The sequence below is a fragment of the Chionomys nivalis genome, chromosome 12 (genome assembly GCF_950005125.1).
Source record: "Chionomys nivalis chromosome 12, mChiNiv1.1, whole genome shotgun sequence".
NCBI lineage: Eukaryota > Metazoa > Chordata > Mammalia > Rodentia > Cricetidae > Chionomys > Chionomys nivalis.
The window spans coordinates 46328425-46353843 of record NC_080097.1 but is presented as its reverse complement, the minus strand read 5'-3'; the positions used below and the strand labels follow the sequence as shown (position 1 = coordinate 46353843).

At 44.4% G+C, this 25419-nt stretch overlaps 1 protein-coding gene across 2 annotated transcripts; it reads right to left on the bottom strand.

The window, feature by feature from the left end:
- On the bottom strand, positions 1–22674 carry Bnip3l (BCL2 interacting protein 3 like). Of its 2 annotated transcripts, none has more exons than XM_057786648.1 (6): positions 22492–22674; positions 13252–13435; positions 9303–9375; positions 4177–4280; positions 3912–4061; positions 1–2584 (listed from the first exon to the last, which is right to left on the bottom strand). In XM_057786648.1, the coding sequence occupies exons 1-6, from the start codon at positions 22586–22588 to the stop codon at positions 2536–2538; spliced, it is 657 nt and encodes a 218-aa protein (XP_057642631.1). In that variant the 5' UTR covers positions 22589–22674; the 3' UTR covers positions 1–2535. The 2 variants fall into 2 exon arrangements, with proteins under 2 accessions (XP_057642631.1, XP_057642632.1); XM_057786649.1 differs by lacking the exon at positions 22492–22674 and adding an exon at positions 14123–14205.
- Positions 22675–25419: the final 2745 nt, after the last annotated feature.

The window sequence follows — 25419 nt, the reverse complement described above, 5'->3', positions numbered from 1 at the left end:
TTGTGAGAGCTTTAATGGCACAAAATGTTTATAGCTACAAGTTACACGTGTTCTGTAAACTGTAAGGAATGACGCAAGTGCTGACGAGACAGACGAAGGATGTGTATCACTCTGGCTCAGTTAATGCCAGGAGCTCCACCAACTGGTTCACTGTGCGGTTCGTCTCACGGGCCGAGTCTCCACTTCACTCTACTGTAATCGAGTGACTCTGCACTGTTCTCTGTGCCGCTTTCCTCTTGACTTACAAACATCTGAGCCAGTTTTCATCAAACTTAAAACGAAGCCTGCTTTTCATTCCAAATTGTAAACAGGAATAAAGCTTTTTAAACATTATCTTAAATTTCAACTCTTGGTTGAATTCTGCTTTGCAACAGGACAATGTGTTTTCATTCAACAAGAATCTGTGTAGGAGCATAAACATCCCGTATGTCAGGGCTGCAAATCAACACCATACAAGCTCCCTGACGGACAGTTGTGCTGCGACATGTTCCATGATCTTACTGATACTTTCAAAAATGGCAAAATTAAATTTAGTTTTAATGTTGAAATAAAATCATACGTCCCCAGTTCAATGGCACTGCTGACAGACTGCTCCTGAATTTATAAAGGAGGTGTCTGCCTGGGAGATCACTTAGTGAGCGACTGTGCTGCCCGCTCACACAGCAGCACTCAACTGTGCTACAGTTTAGCCTCGGCAGTCCGGCCAATTTGATTCAGGCTTTTCAAAAACAAACAAACAAATAGGCCATCAGATTTACTTTCTTCCTAAAGAAATTCAAATACAAACACTCGAAATAAATAAGCGATAAGGTAAATCAAGCGTCACCAGGTTTAAGAGCAAGATAGAAAAAGGGCAAAAGACGCCCATAATCATTTAGACATTAAATGCCAAAAAGAAAATAACTCACAAAAACTACTTTGGATATATTATCTTTCTTAAAGATAAACAGCTATGTTCTTGAAAAATGATAGAAATGTCTTCCTATCTGTGTTACTTTCCATTTCCATGTAACACCAATTTTATAACCCTTTATGTGAGAGAGGAGTTAGTTTCTGCAGACTAGCAAACCCGGTTGCCATATTTATTCAAGTCTACTTGGTACACCATGTAGGTTGCTAGCTTTGAAATTCACAATGGTTCTGCAACTATAGCACAGTCTATATCATAAACAGTAATTAATTACATATAAAAGATAGAATCCTTCAGAGTTATGCTATGTTCTGAAATCCAACAAAATCTACTTGAGATAATCTGCAATCCTGATGCTGTCTAACAGTTTGGTCCTAAAGCTTCACATTGTAGAAACAGACAAAGAAAGTCTGCCATTCAAAGGATTTTCTGAGTATTGCGGAACATCAGGAGTTTGACACAACTGAAAAGACAACTGCATGAGAAAGTCACCAGGGCCTGGGAGATCCTAGGGACACACTGGGAAGACCGTAGCCAACAACAGGAAGTAAGGGACCACAGAGAATGAATGGCATCTTTCCAGAACTTTGTCAACTGTTCCCACACCCCAGATCTGCTGTGTGAAGTTACACAAGTGCTTGAAATAACTCTGAAGTTACTCTTCAGAGTGTAAAGGCTCCAGGGTGTAAGCAAAGCTTCCTAAAACAAGAAGCCTCTATTAACACCATGAATCAGACTCGTTCCAAGTCTCTTCTGAGAAAAAAAGAAAGAAAGAAACTAGAAAGACAAGTAAAGAAAGTCATGAGAAATTCACATGCAGGTAACACATGAAAATACCAAACGCACAAAAATCTCAAAAGCAATTTCGTGTATGTCTAGATCTGAGGCATTCCTTAGAAATAAAGATTCTCTATCATAGAAAAGATAGCATTGCAACATCCTAATGTTAAAAATCTGCCAGCATGTTCTATTCTTCTATATCCTATCTGTCACTCATACAGGCTGCCTCCTACGAATTGAAGGCGGAACAGGAGGCTTAGGAAAAGAGCGGCTCCAAAGCTGGTTTAAAGTAATTTTTATTGCCCAGGATATTTTTTTCCTTATGTCTTGCTTTTTTTTGGTTTGGTTTTCTTTTGTTTTTAATAACTATAAATTCAAGCTTAGGGAAGCTTGTTTTTGTTCTGGAAAACAAAAACTAAACAAAGCTTTTATAGTACTGTTTGCAAACCTGACCTCATTTAGAAAGAGATGTAGTTGCATGGCTAGAATTCAGCTTCTAGCATGAATGATGCAGGTGTGATTCTGGTGGTACTAAGAGGAAATGATGGTATTGTTGACAAGGTTATAATCTGCTGGTGGCATTGCTGAAAAAAGCCCTTGCAAATTTCTAAACGACAGGAAATTCTGTTAGGAATCTCTAAAGTGTCTTACAGGCCAAAAAGGGAAGAAGGTTAGTAAAATGCCTCAACAGAGTTTGAGTAAAATACTGGATTTGAGAGTTACTGGGATTGGGTATGTAAAAATAGGGTTGTAGGTTGGGGATCATGCTTACAATAGGTCTCAAATTCAAACTACAATACACCACTTCACAGGCCACGCGCATTTCCAGGTGCTTTTCGTTTCCCTCAGTAGGTGCTGGCAGAAGGTGTGCTCAGTCGTTTTCCAATATAGATGCTGAAAGGAAGCAGAGTGTATCATGTTCCATCTATCTCCACAATTACACCAGCCTGGTCCATAGGGTGATCTCTAGCTGGTAAACATCTGAGAGCCTCAGCGCACTCTTCCCAGACTCCCTGAGCCACCGCTCTTTTCTCCCTTCTATCTGTTAAACAAGCATGCTCCCACTGAGCTACAGCCCACTGACTAGCTCAGTCCAGATGATTTCATAGGATTCTGTCTACTCATTAAGTCAGGATTGGAATCACAAGGGCAATGATGTCAAGACCAGGTAAAGCTAGGAAAAAGAGGCCCTTTCAAAGCCCAAAGCAGTCTTCTCCAGCCCCCACGTGTTTCTATTTGGATAAAAGGTTCTATCGCTAGTTCAGATTGAGAGAGATAGATGGTCACAGACAGTGTTTTTAAGATGGAATCTAACATGACTTTCCAACACCAAGCAAGAAAATGACCCCTTCCACAGCAAAAGCAGAGTGCCAAGGATAACAAGCAGCACAATCCTCAATTAGTAATAGCAATTTTTAAGCCCCTTAAAAACATTCACCTGTAGCAAGAGTTAAACTTAAAGCAACAAAAACAGTTTAAAGATACATGAAAGCAAGAAACACTGCGAGGCCCCCAAACCAAGCTTTCTAAGGTAAATGAAGTGAACAGGTGGCAGCTATTAAGAGTCCTCCCAAGCTCCACAGTGCCTTTCACTCCACTGTCCCGTCTTTACCAGCAGATCCTCTACCAAGGAGACAGGAAAAGATGCCCACACACCCATGCTCCAGAGCAGGCACTTCCCTCTGCTATGCTGAGCCACTCACAGCAAGATCAGAGATGATCCACTTTCCATGCACTAGACACAGAAAACAACTCACTGGGCATGCTCAGAGTGCATGCAGCAGGTAAGCTAATGCTTACAAACTGAAATCTTTCAGAAGTGTATTTTCTTAAATACTCAAATCAAGGGAGAAAAGCCATTAATTGAAAAGACATGCCACAAGTTAATGAATTAAGTAAACATGAGGCTGACTTTAGAATATAAATGCCACAAAGTTTAAAAAAAAAAAAAAAAAAAAAGACAGTACCTATAGTAGCCTACCAGCATATTCAAGAATCATCCTCCACAATAGTGTGTTTTACCATCTGGGGGGAAACCATTTTGCATTTATTCCTACATTTGTATTTAATAACAAATTACAATTAGAGAAATTTTAAATAACTCAAAAAAGTAATCCTGGGCAATAGTGCCCAGGGAAGGACACAGGGCAGATGGCTTTTTTCTTCTCAACATCTTGCCACCCACCACCATTAAGTAATGCACTGTCAACAGGGTACTTACCCCAGCCCCAAAGCCAACACGTGAGAAAGGAAGAGAGACGGGATGAAGACCTTCAGGAACTCTGCAGAGAAAATGCCCCCTTTCTTCATGGCTCCACTCTTCCTCATGCTTAGAGATACAGCACGTTTAGGGTGTCTGAAATGGAACTCTCTGGGGAAGAAGTTCACAGCTGGTTTCAGAACACAAGTGCTGCACGTGTCCTGGGGACTACACAGTCCCACAGACAAGCACATAAAACCCAGCGCCAAGACAAAGCAGGACTTACTTGGGTGGGATGTTTTCGGGTCTACTGGACCAGTCTGATACCCAGTCTGCACTTTTCTTCAAAGCCTCAACTTCTTTCTCTCCTTCTACAACTTCTTCTTCTGACTGAAAAGAATTCAAACAGTGAGAAGGGAGGAACAAGAGAAAAGCAGGAAAGGATAACCAATTCTTTTAAATACAAAACAAACTAAAGTCATGCATCTTTATATAGGAAGCAGCCTATTTTCGAATGGGCTCAAAACTGCCCTAAGAGCATCCCAGGAGGAGAAGTGAGCACGATGGAGGCCGCACTGAAGGACAGGCTGTGCCCTACAAAAGCCCTCTTCAGAGATGTGAGGAACCCATGGAGTTGGTGCTGCCGAACCTGAGGGTGCACAGTGGGGTTTCACTATGTCCCTCTCAACATTGTATTTCCCACACTGTACATAGTTTCAATTGCATTTAATTTTTTAGAACTAGAAAAAAACAAAGAGAACACACCAAAAAAGACGTGAAAATAAATTGATAAAAAAGTTGGCAGAGATGTGGTAAATCATGATGGCTGCCAAACACCTGAAAGAGCAGCATCTACTTAAGCTGCTCACACGCATTGATCTTGACCTTGATCAATCCCCAAACAGAAACTGCTGCACTCCATTCTACAGAAGAGGGCAGGGTTTATGAGACTTGCTGAGGGCCTCACAACTGAAGGTAGAGGCCACTGGTTTCCAGCCCAGGCAAGCTGCCCCAAAGGTCCCACTCATAGAACCATGTTTCTCACTTTCTGAAAGGAGATTGCTTTTAAAGAGGAATTAATGAATGTTTCTCAAGATTCTAAAACTAATTTTTTATTGGGGGGAATAATCTATTTTGAAGTGAGTCAGAAGTTAACATCTATTAAATAAATGAAAAATATTCTTTTTATTACTAGTGAAAACCTGAGATGTCAGGCTAGAAAAAATTATATTTCCACAAGCTTTTTCTTGTTTTTGGTTCTTTAAGACAGTGTCTTATTCTGTAGCCTAGGCTGACCTGTAATTCACTATGTAGCCCAGGCTGGCCTTTGACCTCCCAAGTGCTGGGGTTCTAGACTCAAGCCCGGCAAACTCTCTTTTAACAGAAACTAAAGGGGTGAGAAATTCCTAAAAATGACACATTAGCTGTATTTATTCCTAAAAATGACACATTAGCTGTATTTATTCAGTCTTAAGACTGTAAGGCTGTGACTCCACAGTGGACTCTACTGAAAACTCTGATTCTGACCAACAGGTCAAACACCTGGCCCACTCACGGATACTTTCCACCTCCACCTCCTAGTGACTCAGCTGTCTGGGAAGGGAGCTTAAGCCTGGCTCTACACATAACACCCGTTTACTACCAAATCCAGGTCAAAGCTCAGGGGATGTTTGTGTCCCTTTGTCAGCATGGCCCTTATCTAGTTCTGCTGAAGTTGGCAAATTCCACTGAATAGCACAATGCCTCATTTAGGACTGAGCTCTTTCCAGCAGGCACTGAGATTACTCAGAATCATGAGCTGGCTCTCTGGAGTAACCCTGAAGTCATCTCAGGCAGAAAAATCAGCAGCCACAGGGCAAGCGCTGAGCAGCCTGTGTACAGCATTTCTGAGTCTTCAGCCTGCTACAGTCATTCCTTGGATGTTACCTTTGTATCTGTATTTATTATGAGGGGTGGTGCCTGTGTAGAAGCTGTTTTTCTCCTTCCACCATGTGGTGCCAGGGCTCCAATGTGGGGTTGCAACTGAGGCGGTTAGGCCACCTTGATGGCCCTCTGATTCTTTTGGTTTGGTTTCAGCAATGCTGGAGACTTAAGCCTAGGGCCTCTGACATGCTAGAAAGACTCTGCCTCAGTAACTGCACGCCAGTCTTATAACAGTTTGTTCTGCTTAGTTCCTCCTTGGGCCTCAGGATTCTAAGTGCTTCTGGTTTAGTTCAGATTTTTTTTTAAATATTTATTTATTATGTATACAGTATTCTGTTTGTGTGTGTGTCTGCAGGCCAGAAGAGGGCACCAAACCTCATTACAGATGGTTGTGAGCCACCATGTGGTTGCTGGGAATTGAACTCATGACCTTCGGAAGAGCAGGTAATGCTCTTAACCACTGAGCCATCTCTCCAGTCCCCTAGTTCAGATTTTTTTTTAAAGATTTTTATTTATTATGTATATAGGTTTCTTCCTATTATGTATATAGGTTTCTTCCTTCATGTATCCTGCAGTACAGAAGAGGACACCAGATCTTATTACAGATGGTTGTGAGCCACCATGTGATTGCTGGGAATTGAATTCAGGATCTCTGCAAGAGCAGCCAGTGCTCTATTCCTCTGAGCCACCTCTCCAGCCACCTCAGATTTTTTTGAACAAGTTCATACTTTATTCTTTTCAGAAAAAACAATGTGAGATTTGTGCTCTGAATTTTTCAAGATAATGGAATTTTCTCCAGAGGACTAAAGCAAAGTTACCTTTGGATTCATACAGTTGTTTTAATCCACAGATATATTTCTCAACTTACTTTAATGTTTACTGTAGTTCATTTCCTTTATTAATCTTAAACTTGCCAATGCCAGGGTTTTGGGAGAGAGATGGTGAGCAGCCTCACCAAACACTCCATGTTGGCCTCAGGCTTCTTTATAGCCATGGCTGGCCTTCAGATCTTACAATTCTCAGCCTCCTGAATTCAGAAACTACAATAAAGATCTGAACACATCATGTTTGGCCCATTTTGAGTTTTTGAATCATCTTCCTATAATTAAAAAATCTGGCGAAAGGGCACCTCATCTAACCATGTACAACTCTGTTCTTCCCTCAACCTCCTCAAACAGTCCTAGGAGGTGGGGTGGGTGGGTCTTTATTTTATTACCATTTAATTCTTCATTATCTGGCCCACCTCCAGTTCTCTTTAGGTCTCTAAATAGGGGCATTAAACTGCATGCCCGTATCCATGTACAGATAAACCAGTCTCACAAGACAGAAAGGAGGCTATTTCCAAAGACAGCAACTCCATGCTGGGCCCATCCTAAAAAACAATACCTTCGTGGACTGTAAGTCTGCATGTGACTGAGTCTATTTCCTGCTACACAGTGGAGTCGCATGGGTCCCATCACCTTTAAGGAAGAGGAACACTGCGCTGGTGAGCCTGCTTAGGAATCCCCACACTGGGGCTCTGCAGACCTGTCAGCTCATCTGCATGCCTAGTCTCCTGACTAGGGACTGACTCCCCACACTGGGGCTCTGCAGACCTGTCAGCTCATCTGCATGCCTAGTCTCCTGACTAGGGACTGACCCCCCTCAGAGGTCAGTTTCAGTGAAGGACCGGATCACAGGCTCAGGTTTGCTTTCAGTCATGTCTTTAACACTGACTTGCTTTGTCATCTTAGGTGATAACCACATGAGGACAAAGTGTCTGTCTCCCCATTTCCCCAGTAGAGTAACATTACCCTGTCCCTCCACTGGACTGAGAAACTTAGCATCAGAACATACTGGTAAGTTCTGGTGTCTTTCCTAACTTCTCTGGGTAAAGCTGGATCATGACATCTCATTTATTCCTCACAGACACACATAAAGAAAACGGACAGCCTCAGCCAGTTCTTCTTAACTTTCTAACAAAAAACTTTCTCATTCATGAAACTCATTTTCCTAATCCCTAGTGACTAGCTTTTCAATTACTTCTTCAATCTTAAAAATATAAATGCTTTATATGTAATATAAAGCATCTACTAATATATCTCCTTTATTTTAAAATTTTTACTCCACAGACCCAACTTTGTCTTTATAGGCATCCAACTACTTGCAAAAACCCATGCTTGTCCCCACTGGTCAGTCTGATAGCATGGCTTATCCCCTGCTTAAAGTCAACCTCAGACTATCAGAATCTCACAAGCTCTCTCTCTCTCTCTCTCGCAGATTTCTTTCCAATTTGATAATGGCTGCATTCAGTCCTAAGATCGCAGTTAAATTCAGTGACCTCATGGGCCTGATCACACTCATTTTCTTGAGTCAGGGCTGTACACCTAGCTTTCACTGAGCTAGGAGGAGAAATACCCATGGGGGCGTGGGGGGAAACAGAGCTCTGAAGGAAAATGAACTCAGGAAAGACTTGGCTTCAGCTGGTGTCTTTCTTTGGACTCTGCACAGCCTGAAACAGCAACTCATGGGGCAAGGATGCAAGGCGTCAGAGTAAGTTCATAGAGAGCCGGGCGGTGGTGACGCACGCCTTTAATCCCAGCACTCGGGAGGCAGAGACAGGCGGATCTCTGTGAGTTCGAGGCTAGCCTGGTCTACAAGAGCTAGTTCCAGGACAGGCTCCAAAGCCAGAGAAACCCTGTCTCGAAAAAAAACAAAACCAAAACAAACAAACAAAAAAAAGAATAAGTTCATAGAGCTTCCTAACTAAGTAGTACTCTCGAAGACACTCTTTGGAAAATGTCTAAATAAAAGCAATCAGACCAAAGACCCCCTACAACAGAGTATCAATTCCCTCCTCTCTTCTGTTCAGGGGATACCTACTTGCCATGAACTTCATGTGCCTTTTCCACACCAGTTACAGCATCCTGCATATGGCCAAACTCACACACACAAGCCAGAGATTTAAACATTTCAGCCAATTATCACCAAGCTTCTTTAGACAACAAAGTGCACCACACAGAGTAAACTGGTATTGTAAGTCTCAGCATGTGAACAGCTAAAGTGAGCCAGCTTCAGAAAATAGCAAATGGCAGAGTAGTGAGGTGTGGAGAAGCGGTGCAGTCTTCTGGCAGAAGACTAGAAGCATGGCACCAGACACACAGCTTCAGCACAGCAGCCTGTGCTTATGCCGTGAGGGAACACCACAAATAAGACATCATCAGTAACTTTCTAAGAGCTGGCACAATAGAAAATTCAAGAAACAAGGAATTCCTGTCTTCACTTATTGCCTGTATGCTTGCTATAGCATCATGGAGCAGCCTTATACAACTGGTACCAGGCCCATGAGCTCACAGACAGAGCTGTACTCTGGGCTATAGACACCGATCTTGTTAGAGAAACACTCCATTGGTAAAATGCAATCAGGCTTGGAGCCCAGCACCCTATTTTAGCCAACAAACTTCAGAGACTCTTGTGTGTTTTCCAAACCAAAATAAAACACACACCCACCTGAGAGCTATGGTCCCTGCTGGTGTGCATCTCAACATCAAACATGATCTGTCCATCTTCTTGTGGTGAAGGGCTAGGAGAGAAAAAACTTAGACATTATTTTTTGTTTGTTTTTTTACACTTTATTCTTCTGGTCATATGTTTGTGTGTGCAAGTATTTCCTGGTGCACATGTGAAGGTCAGTGGACAACAAGTGGCAGTCTATCCCCCCCGCCCCCCCCGCTTCTGGGACTAGAACTCAGGCCGTCAGGCTTGGCGCAATCACCTCTATCAACTGAGCCGTCTAGCCAGCCCAGTTCAGTAGTTTTGTCACATCTTAAGAATTTACTGAAAAACAGAAAATGAAAGTTACAGCAAGATAGCTTTGAAAGAGGAGCAAATCTTAAAGTCTATCGATGCCAAAGAAGCAAATCCTATGTTGAAAGTAAGCAGCACAACAGCACAATGTAATGGAGTAATGTTACAGAGAGCTCAGACTCTGTCAGTGGTAATGATGCCTTCATAGTGACGAGCCACAATATGACCTGAAGATGTAGAAGCACCACACGTTCTTGTTGTACTGCTGTCCAATGACGGTGACATGATCTTCAAAATCCAGACTGAGTTCTTTTGTAACAAGTTCCCAAACCTTAGCACAACCGACGACATGCTGGAGGCACCATTCTGACCTTAAAATCCAGCACACAGGCCCCAACACCCGCCAAAACAGGAGCAAAGACCTAACCCATCAAAAACCTAAAGCATATAATTCCAGGAGCCAAGAAAGTCTCTAAATGTACTAATCTTGCTTTCTAGCTCTTGTAGTTTCAATTCTTGTTAACTGAAATGTGCCAACCAGAATGTGGGTTTTGTGCATAAAAGGGGCTGCATGATTTATGCTAGCTCCCTGTGCGGCCGCTGTCTTTGTGCTGGTAACACGATGGCATCAAGGGCCAGTCTCATATACCGATGACCAGGCCCGACAGTCAAATTGACAGGTTGATAAGCCCACAGAAGTGCTGTTTTCCTTCTGCACTGTGCTGTTGATACCAATCTTGTTAGAGAAAAGCTCCCTTCTTCACTGGTAAGCAGTTCACACCTGAAGATTAGGAATGCCATCAAGCCTGGAGTCCAGCTCCTCTCAGGTTCAGTGGGGAGCCTGTTAAACCAGTGATGTGTTTGTCCTGCACTGACAGGCAAAGGAGGAGCTCTAGGAATAGGTCCACACTGCGCTTTTAGAAGCTGCTTGGGATGGCAGGATACAACACAAAGTAAGGCATGCTGGGATATCTTCTAACCACCACGGCAGTGTCTGTCCTAGAACTCAAAGATCCAAGTGCCTCTATGGAGTGCTGGGATTAAAGGTTTGTACCACCACACCTGACATGGGATAACTTTTAAACAAAACATCTTTAAAACAGGCTAAGCCTGGTGGTGTAGTCTGAAATCCTAGCTATTCTAGAACCTGGGGTAGGGAATTTTCAAGTTCATTGCCCAGGCTACAGAGCAAGTTTAAACCCAGCCTGTGCAACTCAGCAGGACAGTTCAAACCAGAGAGTCACAAGAGGGCTGGAGATGCAGTCAGCAGAGCAGCTCTTGCCCAGCACGCTAGAGGCACTGTGTTCAGTACTCAGCACCAAGACCAGAAAGTAGAGGGGAAGAGAAGACAGAAAGGAAAGGGGAGAGAAGAGAACATGTCCATAAGCTGAGGTTACATCCAACAATCCTAAGAACTCCTCCACCGATAAGAAACACTTCCCATAACTTCAAACACAAGTCAAATCACACGAATCTTGAAGCCCCCTTTTCTGTTGTACTGTAGTGCTACGCATGTCTGGTGTATACATGTGTGTGCAGGTGTAAGTGCACGTCCTTGTGGAAGTTAAAAGTGACTCTCATTACTTTCCTCTACTGTTCTCCACCTTATTTTGTGAGGTAGTGTCTCTAGCTGGACCTGGAACCCACTGTCTCACTGAGACTAGATAGCCAGGAAGTCCCTCTGCTATTCCTCTTCACATTCAGGAACCTGAACTAAGCTGACCCCGGGAAGATGAAGTCATAGTTCATCACACACATCACTGTCATCATAAGCTAAACAGGATGCCCAACAAGCAAGTGACTTCTTAGCACCCTGTGAACAAGAGACTCATGTACACACAGTACCAATGATCAGGTTCATGCATGCACATGTACAAAAATAGGCTACAGAGGACAGAAACACCAGAAACTCAGAGAAAGCTCTAGAAATCCTTCAGCAAGTCCCTAGATATAAAACTTTATTCTGGCTGGGCATGGTGGTACACACCTTTAATTGCAGCACTCAGGAAGCAGAGGCAGGCAGATCTCTGTGAGTTCGAGGGCAACCAGGACTACGTACAGACCAACAAGCAAGCAAAACTACTGAAAGACAGACTAGTGCTGCAGCCTCCAGAACCGATGGCAACTGTCCAGAAAGAACCATGTGCTCACTTCTGCTTGTGACAGGAGACATGGCAACAAGGCAGAGATAACACGGAGGTGGCAGGGTACTCACTGTGCCAAACAGCCATCGGACCTGTCTTCCAGCTGCCTTAGAGACAAAACTGGGTGATAAGGCATGCGGGAAGGTCAGATGTTGTTTAACTTCTTTCTCTATTTTCTCAGACGCTAACCATGTGCTATAGACAAAATTACTCCTGCAGATATAACCTACCCTGCTTCTCCCATTTTTAAATGCCCCTCAATCTTCCCATGCAAGCGCATCTTCACCATGGTGAATCATCAGCCAGCTACAAATGAGCCAGACCACTGTGGCATCGAGTATCCTATGAGGCTATCACCCTGCAGGAAACTTCTCACTACTTTTGGAGATAGGTCATCATTACGTATTGTTATGTAGCCCAGGTAGACCTTCAACCTGTGGCAATCCTCCTGCCCAGCCTCTTGAGTGACGAGACCATAGGCATGTCTTACCTATATTCAGCTTACAACTGTTAATGTTATTTAATACCTAGTCTCTCAGGAAGTTACAGGAAAAAAAGGCTCAGATGAAAGTTAATGAGCCACTTGTTATCCTTTCCTTTCTACATCTTTCTGTATATTTACTCCTCAGCTTTCCAGAGGCAAAGAGCCATGCAGTGAGATGTAAGTAACACTTCCTCAGAGGGAATGCATGGACTTCAGCACACTGCTTATTGAGAGCCACACAGACATGGCTGGAACCTCCATCAACTTGCAGGTCCTGTGAGCAGAGCATTTACTGAATGCCTCATGTGTGCCAGCCTGTTACCGTGAAGGGTGCAAAAAGTCCACATGGCCCTACCTCTGGCTGCCTAGAGAGGGAGACAGAATGTTACTGTGACTCATAACACGACCTCAAAAACAAAGGAAAATGGGAAACTCAGATTAACTCTGTAAGTTTACATTAATAATGCTAAATTTCATTTTGATTTTGAAATTGCATTTAGTTTGTGTGTGTGGATGTGCATGTGGAGGCCAGGAGATAACCTGAGGAAGTCAGTTCTCTCCTTGCTCCCAGTGAGACCCAGGATGAAATGCAGGTCTACAGAACTTAGCAGCAAGTGCCTTTATCAGCTCAGCCATCTTGCTGGCCTGCTACTCAATCTGAAACTGATAAACATCTGAAAATAATTCAGTCTGAGAATAAAAATGACAATGGGGGAGGGGTGACAGTGAGCACTCAGGTGCCTATCCATTAGCTATTCGGCTTTTAATTTTTCTTGAGACATGATCTCACCATAAGGTCCTCTGACTGGCCTGGAACTCAAGATGTAGACCATGCTGGTCTGGAACTCACAAGTTACCTATGCCTCCCAAGTGTCTGGCCTAGCTATCCAGTTTAAACATGCATGGTACAATGAATCTGGAGGCCTATTCTCTTAATGACTACTTAAGCAAATGAGTCTTCTCCTCATGAAAATTACCTTCCTACCCACTCAACTCCTGAGTTACACCATCAGCCTTCACATACCTGTCACAGTGAGAGCTGCCTCTTGAGCTGCTCTGTCCCGACTCATGCTGTGCGTCCAGAAGGATCTTCTCCATGTCTCCATTGTGGATTGAGGAAGAGGAAGGGACGTGCTCCAGCCCCCCATTCTTCCCGTTGCCATTATCATTGCCATTGCTGCTGTTCATAGGTAGCTCCACCCAGGAACCTGTTGGACAGGTCAGATAACAAGTCATAACCACAGTGGGGCTGAAATCCCTCCTGTGCACACAGATGTCCATATGTTGAGTTCAGATAAGAATTCTGACTCGACTCAAACTGAAGCCAAAGTATTCTGAAGAAAATAAACACACAGAAAGTCAGAATCCATGTTGTTCTGCTCACAAAGGAACTCATGCATTAAACCTACCCAGAAGGTAGAAATCTAAAATTAATGAAGACGGGCTTTCCTGCCAATTTTTTTTTCTGGTTAAAGCTTAATTTATGTCCAATCAACACTCTGGTGGAAACTCAGGCTCTTCTTCAAAAGCTATATGCCTCTTCCTTTACTAGACAGGCCATTACCTTTAACATCTCAGTTACACATACACGACTTGCCATGGGTGCCACAGGATTTGCACCTAATTAAATCACCAGATGACTTAGCAATGTCGTACAGCTCGTCTTAACAGGATGACAGCTGTCTCCTAACTAACACAAACTGAAAAGCTCCTAAAGTAAAACCAAAATTTAATCAAAAAGTTCTCAATTTGTTCCCAAACCCAGAGCATGCATTAATAAAGCTGGTCCTTGATGAAACCAAATAAAATTAAAAATTGGGGTGGAGGGAGACCACCAATGTGTCTCCTCTTCCCCCCAACACACTTTTAAGTTTTCTCTTCCATGCTGAACATACCTTATCAGATTGTTCCTTCCCTTTTCTCTCCCAGGACCTCTACTTCCTAGGGTTTTCATTAAGTCCTGAGTGTGTGGAGGAGGGAGAAGCCACTGCAGATGGGCTACAGAGAAGTTTGGGATAAATAGTTGAAGGGGGTGGGACCATAGGAAAAGGGGATGGGCCTTTCTAAGACACATGTTCTTGAAGATTCTTATTGGTCCAATAAGCTCAACAGGCATCAGTAACACTGGCCAATTAATCAACTTCTCAGAAAAGACATCCTCTACATCCCTTCTGCACAGCACTTCGCTTTAGGAAGTGTGACCAACAGCCAAGCAGTGCTCAGACCTGCACTTGGGAGTGGAGACAGGATGACTGATGGTCAAGAGCCAGTCTGAGTCTGACTTGGGCTATGAAAAACATGCAAAATCCCTCCCAAACCAAAACCTTACAACCTCCAAAATGTAACCAAGCAGGTGAACAGGGCCAAATCTCTAAATCCTTAGCAGATTCGTCAGAATGGCCAAACAACACCTCAACCCCTAAAATGCACTCTAAACGAGGCAGTGACACCAGATCCAGCAGGAGGGTGAGCTCACCTGAGGGAGAAGTTCACATGCCTAGCTAGGAATGGGACTCTCGGCACTTTAACCCTTCTCGTCCTCCATCTCACCAGTCAACAGAGCTGGTAACAGAGGGGATCTACTCCCCAGAGCTGTCAGAACTACCCAGCAACATCAACGACCAGCAAACAGCAGACACTCATATGTTATGGAGTTTGTATCTGTTGCTAAAGAGTTGCCCTGTCCTTTCCATCAAAGGCAGCCCACCCCCCAGCAGTCCTGAAATCACCAATTAATTCCAAATAACAAAGGCACACAACAGCACCTGGCCTCATTCTACACCTACATGAAGATGGGCATGGCTGAGAACACAGGAAGAAGAGCAAATAAAACCAGAATCACTAGAGAGATCTAGTTTAATTAAATATTCAGAGTGCTCCTGGAGTGGATACGAATGTGCCAGAGCACATCTAAATTTAGGGCTCTGTAAAATATTCTAGATGGAGGGACAAGGAGAATAAACAATCTTTCCCTATTCCCAATGCTTCTAGGGTTTTCAAATGTCTATTAAAACCAATGAGATTGGTTCTTGTAGACAGATAGCCCAATGCACAAAATAAACAAAACCAGAGCCCAGGGCTGCTCTGGCAGGAGCACTAAGGACCAAGGGTTCCAGACAGGACAATCAACATGTGCTTAGAGAATCTAATAAAAGAATGGTGCCCACAGAGTCTGGGTTTGTGCTCCTCACTTCACTGAAGGACTTCCAAGCCCACACCAACTCTATTTTCTGCATTAAACATAAACAGTTGCTACCCTAACATTAGGAACTTGAGAAGACACACCTAGAAAGGCTTAAAAGTGACTCCTGCTGTGCCTGCAACAGTCGGGAGTACAATGCCCCCATTCCCACCATAAGGTAGAATGTATTGGAGTGGCATATACCAGCACCACAGTTAACAGCGTAGCTGAAGTTACACCCCATACTAATGCTTACAGCTTATACCCACACAGGTGCCTTAACCTCTGTGTCTTAGTTGCCTTATCTGTAAACAGGGATAACAGCTATATCTATTTTAAAAAATTACAGTTGGGTGGTGGTGGTGCACGACTTTAATCCCAGCGCTCGGGAGGCAGAGGCAGGCGGATCTCTGTAAATTCGAGGCCAGCCTGGTCTACAAGAGCTAGTTCCAGGACAGGCTACAAAGCTACAGAAAAACCCTGTCTCGGAAAAAAAAAAAACCAAAAAACAAAAAAAACAAAAAAAATTAAAATAAGAAAATAAAAAAAATAAAAATTATTAAGATGGCACAAATAATGCACACAGAAAACTACAGAGAATTAATTGCCACATACAGGTCAGTCACTATGGTAAGTATTCTTCAAAATCACTGGATTACAAAAGTATGTTCCTTGAACACAGAAATGTCAGCACATAAAACTAAGACTCAGGGCAGGAGGGGTGGCTCAGCAGTTCAAAGTGCTGGCTGCTCTTGGAGAGGACCTAGGTTCAATTCCCAGCACCCACATGGAGGCTCACAGCCATCTATAACTCCAGTTCCAGAGGATCCCATACCTTCTTTCTGGAACCCTTGGGCACCAGGCACATGCAAACGAAACACTCACACATAACTCTTTTTTCAATCTTAAAAACAAAATCCTAATAATTATTCTCTCCTTCCTATTTCTAGTGCCTTGTTTTGTTGTTTTTCTGGTGCTGTGGACTTGAACACAGGTGCAGCAGGCCTATTAAACAGATACTCTAACTCTGTATACATAACCAAAGCTCTGATTTTGATTTTCTGGGAATGTCTCATGTATCCCAGGTATATTTCAGCATCCCACATTGTGTCTGCTGGGAGTATAGGACTACACACCACTACACCTGGTTCCCATTCCTATGTCCAGAGGAAATCACTTTGAATAGTTTCACATGGAAATTTCTGCAAGTTTATTGTTTTTCTTATGAAATATTTTTTGGGGGCTGAAGAAATGGCTCAGCAGTTAAGAGCACTGGCTGCTCTTCCAGAGGATCTGGGTTCCCAGCACCCACATGACAGCTTATAACTTTCTATAATACCAGTTCCCGGGACCTGACACCCTCACACATACATGCAGGCAGAACACCAACGTACATAAAATAAAAATTAAAAAAATAAAGAAAAATTATTTATTTATAGTTTTCTGAGACAAGATTTCTCTATGTACCCCGGGTTGTCCTACAACTCACTCTGTAGACAAGGCTGGCCTCAAAAGAAAAAATTGTTTTGTTTTGTTTTTCGAAGACAAGGTTTCTCTGTGCAACTGTCCTGGCTATCCTGGAATTCACTTTGTAGACCAAGCTGGCCTGAAACTCACAGAGATTTGCTTGCCTCTGCCTCCCGAGTGCTGGGATTAAATAATTGTGCCATTACTGCCCAGTGAAAAAAACTTAAATAAGCAATTGGAATTGTACTGTATATACGGTCCTCGTGTCATGGTTCTCAACCTGTGGGTCATGACCCCATTGGGGCCGTATATCAGACAGCCTGCATACCAGATATTTACACTATGATTCATAACAGTAGCAAAATTACAGTAATGAAGTAGCAAGAAAGGATTTTATGGTTGGGGTTCACCACAACACGAGAAACTGTGTTAAAAGGATACCACATTAGAAAAGTTGAGAACCACTGACCAACTAAGTATCGATTTGCACTTAAAATTCTGATGTGCCTTTCCAATGTTAGTATGTGCGCATTCCTTTGAATATCCTGAATCTCATTTTAAAATTTTCTTTTACAATTTCATGTGTATGGCTATTTGGTCTGCATGATGTCTATACCACATGGAGGCCTGGTGCCTGTGGAGGGTGTCAGAGCCCCTGTGAACTAGAGTTAACAGTCATGAGCCCCATATGGGTGCTAGGAATCAAACCTGAGCCTCTTAAGAGCAGTCAATGCTCTTAACCATTGAGTACTCGCTCTCCAGCTACTTAGAATCTCACTTTCCATAAAGACAGCACATTTTTAACCATTATCCAATGACAATGCTTAGTAGTTACCCAGAAGACTATATTCCAAATATTTTATTATGCTGAGGGCTTCAGGAAACATTCTGAAAGGTTATCTGGCTATATGTAACAAAAGCCTTTAAAAGTTATTCTTAACTCAGCAGCAGTGTTTTAGAGACAATTTAAGTATGTGTGCATGTGTATCTGTATGATTGCATGTATGTATGGAGGTCAAAGGTCACCCTCAGGCAGTTCCTCCTTGTTTTCTGGGACAGGATCTCTCACTGACTTAAAAGTTGATAATTAGATGATGCTGGCTAGCCAGCAGGCCTTCTTGCTGGGATCTACCCATCTCTGCCTCCCCAAAGCCAAGATCTCAAGTATGGACCATCATGCCTGGTGTAGGCTCTGGGGAACTCAAATCCTCATGCTTGCAAGCACTTCAATAATGGAGCCATCTCCCTGATCCCAGAAATACTCTCTAAGGAAGCATGCATAGTCACAGGGAAAGTTAGGTACACATTCCTTATAAGGAATTCATTAGATGGGTGTGGTAGCTCACACCTGTAATCTATGCTGCGGGGTCCAAGGCAGAAGGGTTGCTACAAACTCAAGGTCATCCTTGGCTGCACGAGAAGACCAAGTCTTAAAGCAAAACAAAATAATCTGGTGTTGATAACAGAAATAAAAACTTTGTTTGTTTGTTTTTGAGACAGGGTTTCTCTGTAGCTTTGGAGCCTGTCCTGGAACTAGCTCTTGTAGACAAGGCTGGCCTCAAACTCACAGAGATCCTCCTGCCTCTTCCTCCTGAGTGCTGGGATTAAAGGCATACACCACCATGCCCAGCTAGAAATAGAAACTTTTAAAACATTAACTTTATCTTCTGAATATGAGACAAAAAAAGGAAACAGGTGGAGGGGCTCGTTTCTTTTATTACTGTCTTTCACTACAAGACTAGGCTGCCCTGGAACCTCACTCTAGGTTACCTTAGGCCAAGATCTTGCTTCAGCCTTTCCAGTGCTAGGATTAAGTCTTAACAGACAAATGACACAACACACCTTCTCTCCACCTAAACTGCTCATTTACAATCAGGTCCTCTCAATGTGCTAACTAGGCCCAAATCCTCACAAAGGGGACTCTTACTTGGAAAAGAAACACAGTAAAGATTTCATGTCATACAAGAAACACACAAAGGAAACCACCTCCAGTCAGTACTCTTCCTGGCATGCAAGCTTTAAAGAAAGAGCCGAAGCTATTATTGTCAAAGAACTGTTTACATGTTGGAAGTGGTTCCTTTGTGCTGGTTTGCACAAAGCCATGCTGACTTATTTTCTAGTTGAAATCTTCTAGAATGGCAGAAGTGGGCACACAAGTTCCTGACCAGTAACTGATCAGCTTGCAGACCCTAAGCGTCCACCAACAATTAAATCCTTACATATCACAGGAAACAGTTATTTTCTTTCAACTTTTCAAGGCTTCTGATGTCACTGACACATAGTTAGGGGTCCTCTAAGCCTTTCTTCTGCCTGCTTGTTTCAGGTACTTAATGCTAGGACCCCAGATAACCCTGTAACAGTCCCCCAGCATTCTTCTGCGCTGTGGGCACAACACACTACAGACTGGCGAGGCAGTGCCACAGCCCGAACTTCTTACCAGGGGAACAGCAAGGGCACTGTCTGTGAAGAGTTGTCAAAAGGAAAGGCAGTAACTCCAATTACACAAGAATTACAATACTCTGATGTTCCTTATGACATTTTTGCAGTGTGTCTCACTCATCTCTTGAGAAACTTTACAGTTTTCTTAATCAGAAAAATGACTGGAAACATTCTTTTAACTTTGGGAGAAGTTTGGGTATTTGTCTTCCAATCTGTAACAAAACTCAACAGTCCTGCCACAGCAGTAAACAGAACTGGAGAAAAGTTTCACTGTTCCATATGCATCAACAATTTGGGCTGGAAAGATGGCTCAGCTGTTAGGAGCATACACTGCTCTTACAGAGGACCAGAGGTTTTTTTTGGTTTTTGGTTTTTCGAGACAGGGATTCTCTCTGTGTTAACAGCCCTAGCTGTCCTAGATCTAGCTCTGTAGACCAGGCTGGCCTCGAACTCACAGAGATCCTCCTGCCTCTGCCTCCCGAGTGCAGGGATTAAAGGCGTGTGACACCACCACCCAGCCTAGAGGACCAGAGTTTGATTCCCAACCCCTCAATTTGTATTCTAGCTCCCAAGGATCCAACGCCCTCTTCTGGCCTCTATGGGTATCTGCACTTGATACATAGGTTATTTAAAATAATCTTTAAGAAATTTCAATATTTGCTATTAAAACTCTGCTGTGGGGCCAGACGGTGGTGGCGCACGCCTTTAATCCCAGCACTCGGGAGGCAGAGGCAGATGGATCTCTATGAATTCGAGGCCACCTGGTCTACAAGAGCTAGTTCCAGGACAAGCTCCAAAAGCTACAGAGAAACCCTGTCTCGAAAAACAAACAAACAACAACAACAAAAAAAAAAACCTCTGCTGTGGGGCTGGAGAAATGACTCAATAGTTAATTAAGAGAAGAGTCTGCTCTTCCAGAGGACCTGGGTTTGATTTCCAGCATGACATAGAGCTTACTACAACCATCTTTAACTCCAGTACCAGGGAATCTGATGCCCTCTCCTGACCCCGGTGGTCACCAGGCAAGAACACGGAGCACATGCATACACGCAGGCACATCCATACAAAAATCCCTCTGCCATGACCCTTAAACTAGAGACAAAAATCTCAAGCCAGAAATAATCTGCATTCATTTCAGCTCCTGTTTTCAACAATTGTGGAACTTCAGCCAGCAAAATACTTGGACTTATCAGGAATTCAGATAGTATTAGATGCCTGAATAAGTTGTTTCACTTAGCTCCTTAAAAAAAAAAAAAAATCACTCGGCGAAATCAATTAACCTTGTTTTGTTCAACTCAGGGCTACGTGATGAGCTTTAGAAGGCAAACAGAAGAAGAGGCAAGGCCAACAGTTAAACCTGGCATCACCCAGCAGATCTCTGATGACTCTGAGAAGTGCAGCCTGGCCCCAGTATAATACTTTCTGTCTAGCAGACTTTTCAAAGAACATCTGGTATCACACGGAGGCTGGGGCTTCACCTGCTTCTGTAAGAACCACTAAAGAAGAAGCAGAAGGTACACACAGAAATGAGCATGCCCAACACAAGAGAAGGATCCTGAAAGTTCCATGGGGACTCAAAACAAGAGGCACCGCTTCTACAAGTAACAGACCAGGGATCTCTTTAGCCTAACCATTTCTAAAAATGTATGCTAAAGATGGGTAAAAAAAAAATCTAAATTCTGTATTATGTGATATGAGTAACATTTAATTACACATTGACCAAATCTTTTTTAAAGTCAGCATTTAGAGACAAGGCCTATCAAAAAGATGGGACAGGGCAGAGCACCTTAAAATATCTTATTTCTAGCTGGGCGGTGGTGGCGCACGCCTTTAATCCCAGCACTCGGGAGGCAGAGGCAGGCGGATCTCTGGGAGTTCGAGGCCAGCCTGGTCTACAAGAGCTAGTTCCAGGACAGGCTCCAAAACCACAGAGAAACCCTGTCTCGAAAAACCAAAAAAAAAAAAAAAAAAAAAATCTTATTTCTATTTATTTATTTATTTTGGTTTTGTTGCTTCCTGAGACAGTCTTACTCTGGGGCCCATGACAGTGCTGGAATGACAGATACGTGCCACTACAACGGGCGAAGATAAATGTTCTTCCCATCCTGGAGGCTGAGCAACAGCTCTTACCAAACTGTTCTGGTTACGCCTGAAGCACCCCTCTTATGAAAGACACTGCCTGACTTGTAAGCATCCAAATGGCTTTTAAACTTCGTCTCGCCATATGCCAACCCCCCCACTACCTCTTTCATAAGACACGAAGCACATAAAGAAAGGTTGGGCAAGAAGGACAGTCGATCTCACAACAGGGGACACTCTGGGAACATGATGTCTGTTAGAAGGGCACTACACTTGACTGCAACTCCATCCTGACCGGCAGCCTTCAACTGCCAGTGCCTCTGCCCTGGGTCTGTTGTGTTATTTACTGTATTTCCTGAAGTCCACTGCCTACACCTTATGGTGAGATCTGAGGGGATGTGCTGGACACTCAATCCATTTAACACAAAACACACTCGAAAAGTCTCTGGTATGGTGGCTGTCATGCCAGAACTTGGGAGGTGGAAGGCAGGAGGATCAGGAGTTCAGATCATCACCAGCCACACAGCGAGTTCGAGGCCAGCCTGGGCTACATGAGACTGTCTCAAAACAGAAAAGTAGTAAAATAAAAATTCATGGTTAACCACAACAATAAAAAACTAACTTAAGAAACTTTGGAAATTTTCAGGGAAAAAAAAGGGGGGGGGGACGGAACAAGCACCCTACACAGAACTCCAGTGACCCCTGGACTGGCGTGGGGAAGCAGGCGAGTCCCGCACACCTGCGCTGCCGCACGTCCACCCGCCACGCCCGGCCGGCCGCGTCCATCTCCCGGCGTCCCCACCGCACGTCCCCAGACCCGCTCCGCCCGCCAGCTCCAGCCCGCCGCCCTCAGCTGCGCGCGCCGCCAGCCCGCTTCCGACGCCCGCCGCGACCCTAAGCCTCAGCGCCCAGAGCGCAGGCCGCGAGCCAGCGCCGAGCGACTGCTCCTGAGCGGAGCACGCCGCTGTCAGTCACACGCGCAGCCTCGGCCTCGACCAATGGCGCTGCCGTCTGCTCCCGCCCCCTCCCCTCCCGCACGGCGGCGGCGGCGGCGACCGAACGGCTCCTCCTCCCCCATCCCTCCGGCCCCGCGCTCACTGTTGAGGCCGGCGGGCGGCGGCAGGGGCTGCTCCCCTTCCTCGCAGTTGTTGTTGTTGTTGTGCAGGGGTGGCGGCGGCTCAACTAAGTGAGACATGGTCGGGAGACTGGGAGCGCCGCGGCCGCAGCACGACAGTATCCGGCTCTCGGGCAGCAACACAACAAGTCGAGTCCCCCCGCCCCCTTTTCTGCGCCTGCGCAGTCCCTCCCCGCGTGACATCAGGACCCTCCCGGACCACGTGATGACAACACAGGCGGCAGGGGGCGGGGTCTGGGCGGGGAGGGGGCGTGTCCGGTTCGAGCTGGGGCGGGGCATTCGAGGGCTGGTTCGGACCTGCGGGTGCCTGGGTAGCGCTGACACCTGCGCCGGGAACGAATTCCTGACAGTCAGTCGCACTAGCCAGAAGGGCTGAGCTAAGCAATTGGCTTCGTGTCGAGCAGAGGGAGGGCAGTGCACCATGGAAGCGCGGGGCATGAATGGAGCCCCTCCCACGCCTGCAGCGTACACGTAAGAACTCAAGCCTGGCTTTAAAGAAGCAGAAAAGCCCAGTTCCTCCCCTTGGTGAAACATCCATCCCTGCCTCCCACAGGACACCATGTGAAGTACCTTGGAGCGAATCACCTTGCTGGAATTTCTGAAATTTTAATTGCAAAGGTAACATACGATCCTAGTGACAAAGAATGAATAATAGTTGGGCGTGGCGCACACCTGTCATTCCAACCCTCCAGCAGGCTGAGGCAGGAGGATAGCGAGTTCCCGACAGCCTAGGCTATACAGCAAGCCCTTACCTTCAAAGACAAATTAAAAAGCAAAAGCAAACAAAACAAACAAACAAACAAACAAAAAGATTTACCCAAACCCTGACACTTGCCGGTCTGTGGAGGTACTTGCCTCTAACCCCAGCACCCGGGAGGCGGAGGCAGGTGGATCTCTGTGAGTTCGAGAAGGCTAGCCTGGTTTACAAGAGCTAATTCCAAGACAGGCACCAAAGCTACAGAGAAACCTTGTCTCGAAAAAAAAACAAAAACAAACAAAAAAACCCTGACACCTATCTCTGGAAATGACCTACGTCTTATATGCTCCCGACTCTGTTACTTAATGTTCCTAAATACCCCTACATTGTATCTTTGCCAAGTTTCCTTGACCTTATTTTTGTATAGGAAAATTTCTCTCAATACAGTACTTGTCTTTTGTTTCAGTCTGCAGGAGTTGAAATTTTTCAAGTACTTGTCTTTTTTTTTTTTTTATGGTCTGGGAATATCCACACACCATCCCCCCACCCCCAGACAGGGTTACTCTGCTGTGGAGCCTATCCTGGAACTAGCTCTTGTAGACCAGGCTGGCCTCGAACTCACAGAGATCTGCCCGCCTCTGTCTCCCAAGTGCTGGGATTAAAGGCATGTGCCACCACTGCCCCTCCACACACCAAGTTATTAAAGCTAAGACTAACTAGGGAGATGGCTCAGTTGATAAAGGTGCTTGCTGTACAAACTTGGTACTGAGTTCTTTCCCCCAGAACTCAGGGTAAACGGAAAGCTAACTCCACAAAGTTGTCCTCTGACCTCCACATGTGCACCATAGCATGTGCCCTCCCCCTGTGATCACACACACACAATTTAAGATTTTTTTTTTTTCAAATTACACAAGTGTGTGTTGGGGTCAAGGTACTTTTAGAGGTCAGAGGTAGAGGTATCAGATCGCACTAGCACTAGACTTTCTGGAAGTTGTAAGCCAACCCATTGAGGTGCTGAAAATCAAACTCAGGTCCTAAGAGTGGTGCATGCTCTAAACTGCTCAACCATCTCCTGCCCCACTAGTAATAACTTTTTGTTTATTTGTTTGTTTTTCGAGACAGGGTTTCTCTGTAATTTTGGAGTCTGTCCTGGAAGTCCCTCTGTAGACCAGGCTGGCCTCGAGCTCAGAGATCCACCTACATCTACCTCCCGAGTGCTGGGATTAAAGGTGTGCACCACCACTGTCCCACTAATAATAACTTTTTAAAGATTATGAATTTATTGTAAAACCCTAATTCTTGGGCTAGAGAGATGGCTCGGTGGTTGAGAGCACTGGCTGCTCTTCCAGAAGTCTTGAGTTCAATTCCCAGCGGCCACGTGGCAGCTCACAGCCATCTGTAGTGAGATCTGGCGCCCTCCTCTGGTGTGCAGGCATACATGGAGGCAGAATGTTGTATACATAATAAATAAATAGATCTTTAAAAAAAAAACCCTAATTCTCTCTTAGGCTTAGTTTTTCATTAGATGCTCCCTTAATTCTCCTGAAATTAAGTTGTAAACTGCCTTTGATTTTTCTCAACTTCATAGCCAACTGACCCAATGGTATCTATCTATCGATCTATTTCATTTGCTGGCCTTTGTGAGACAAGTCTCACTTTGTAACCCATTCTGGTTTGGAACTCACTATGAAGTCCAGGCTGATCTCCAGCCTTGACAGCTCTCCCTCGGCCTCCTACTCACCAGTATTACAAATGTGAGCCACCATGCCTCTGTGTACCTTGGCTGTCCCGGAATTTGCTCTGTAGAGCAGGCTGCCTCAAATTCAAAGATCCACCTGCCTGTCTCCTAAATGCTGGTATTAAAGGTGTGTCACAACTGGAGCTGAGACACAGCCTCTTGAACGAATGCACACAGCTTCCCCTCATATTTCTCAGCATTTGATAAGTTTTTTAAGTGCTCTATCACTTTAGTTATATCGCCAGCCATTTTTCTTTTAGATGCTTCTCATTAATGATTTATTTTTAGCCAGGCATGGTGGGGCATGCCTATATTCCCACCAGAAGCTAGCCAGATCTACGGAGCCAGTCCCAGGACAACCAGGACTACACAGAGAAACCGTCTCAAAACAACAAAAATGAGCAGCAACAACAACAACAAAAAAAAAGACTTATCTTTTTAAATTATGTTTGCCTG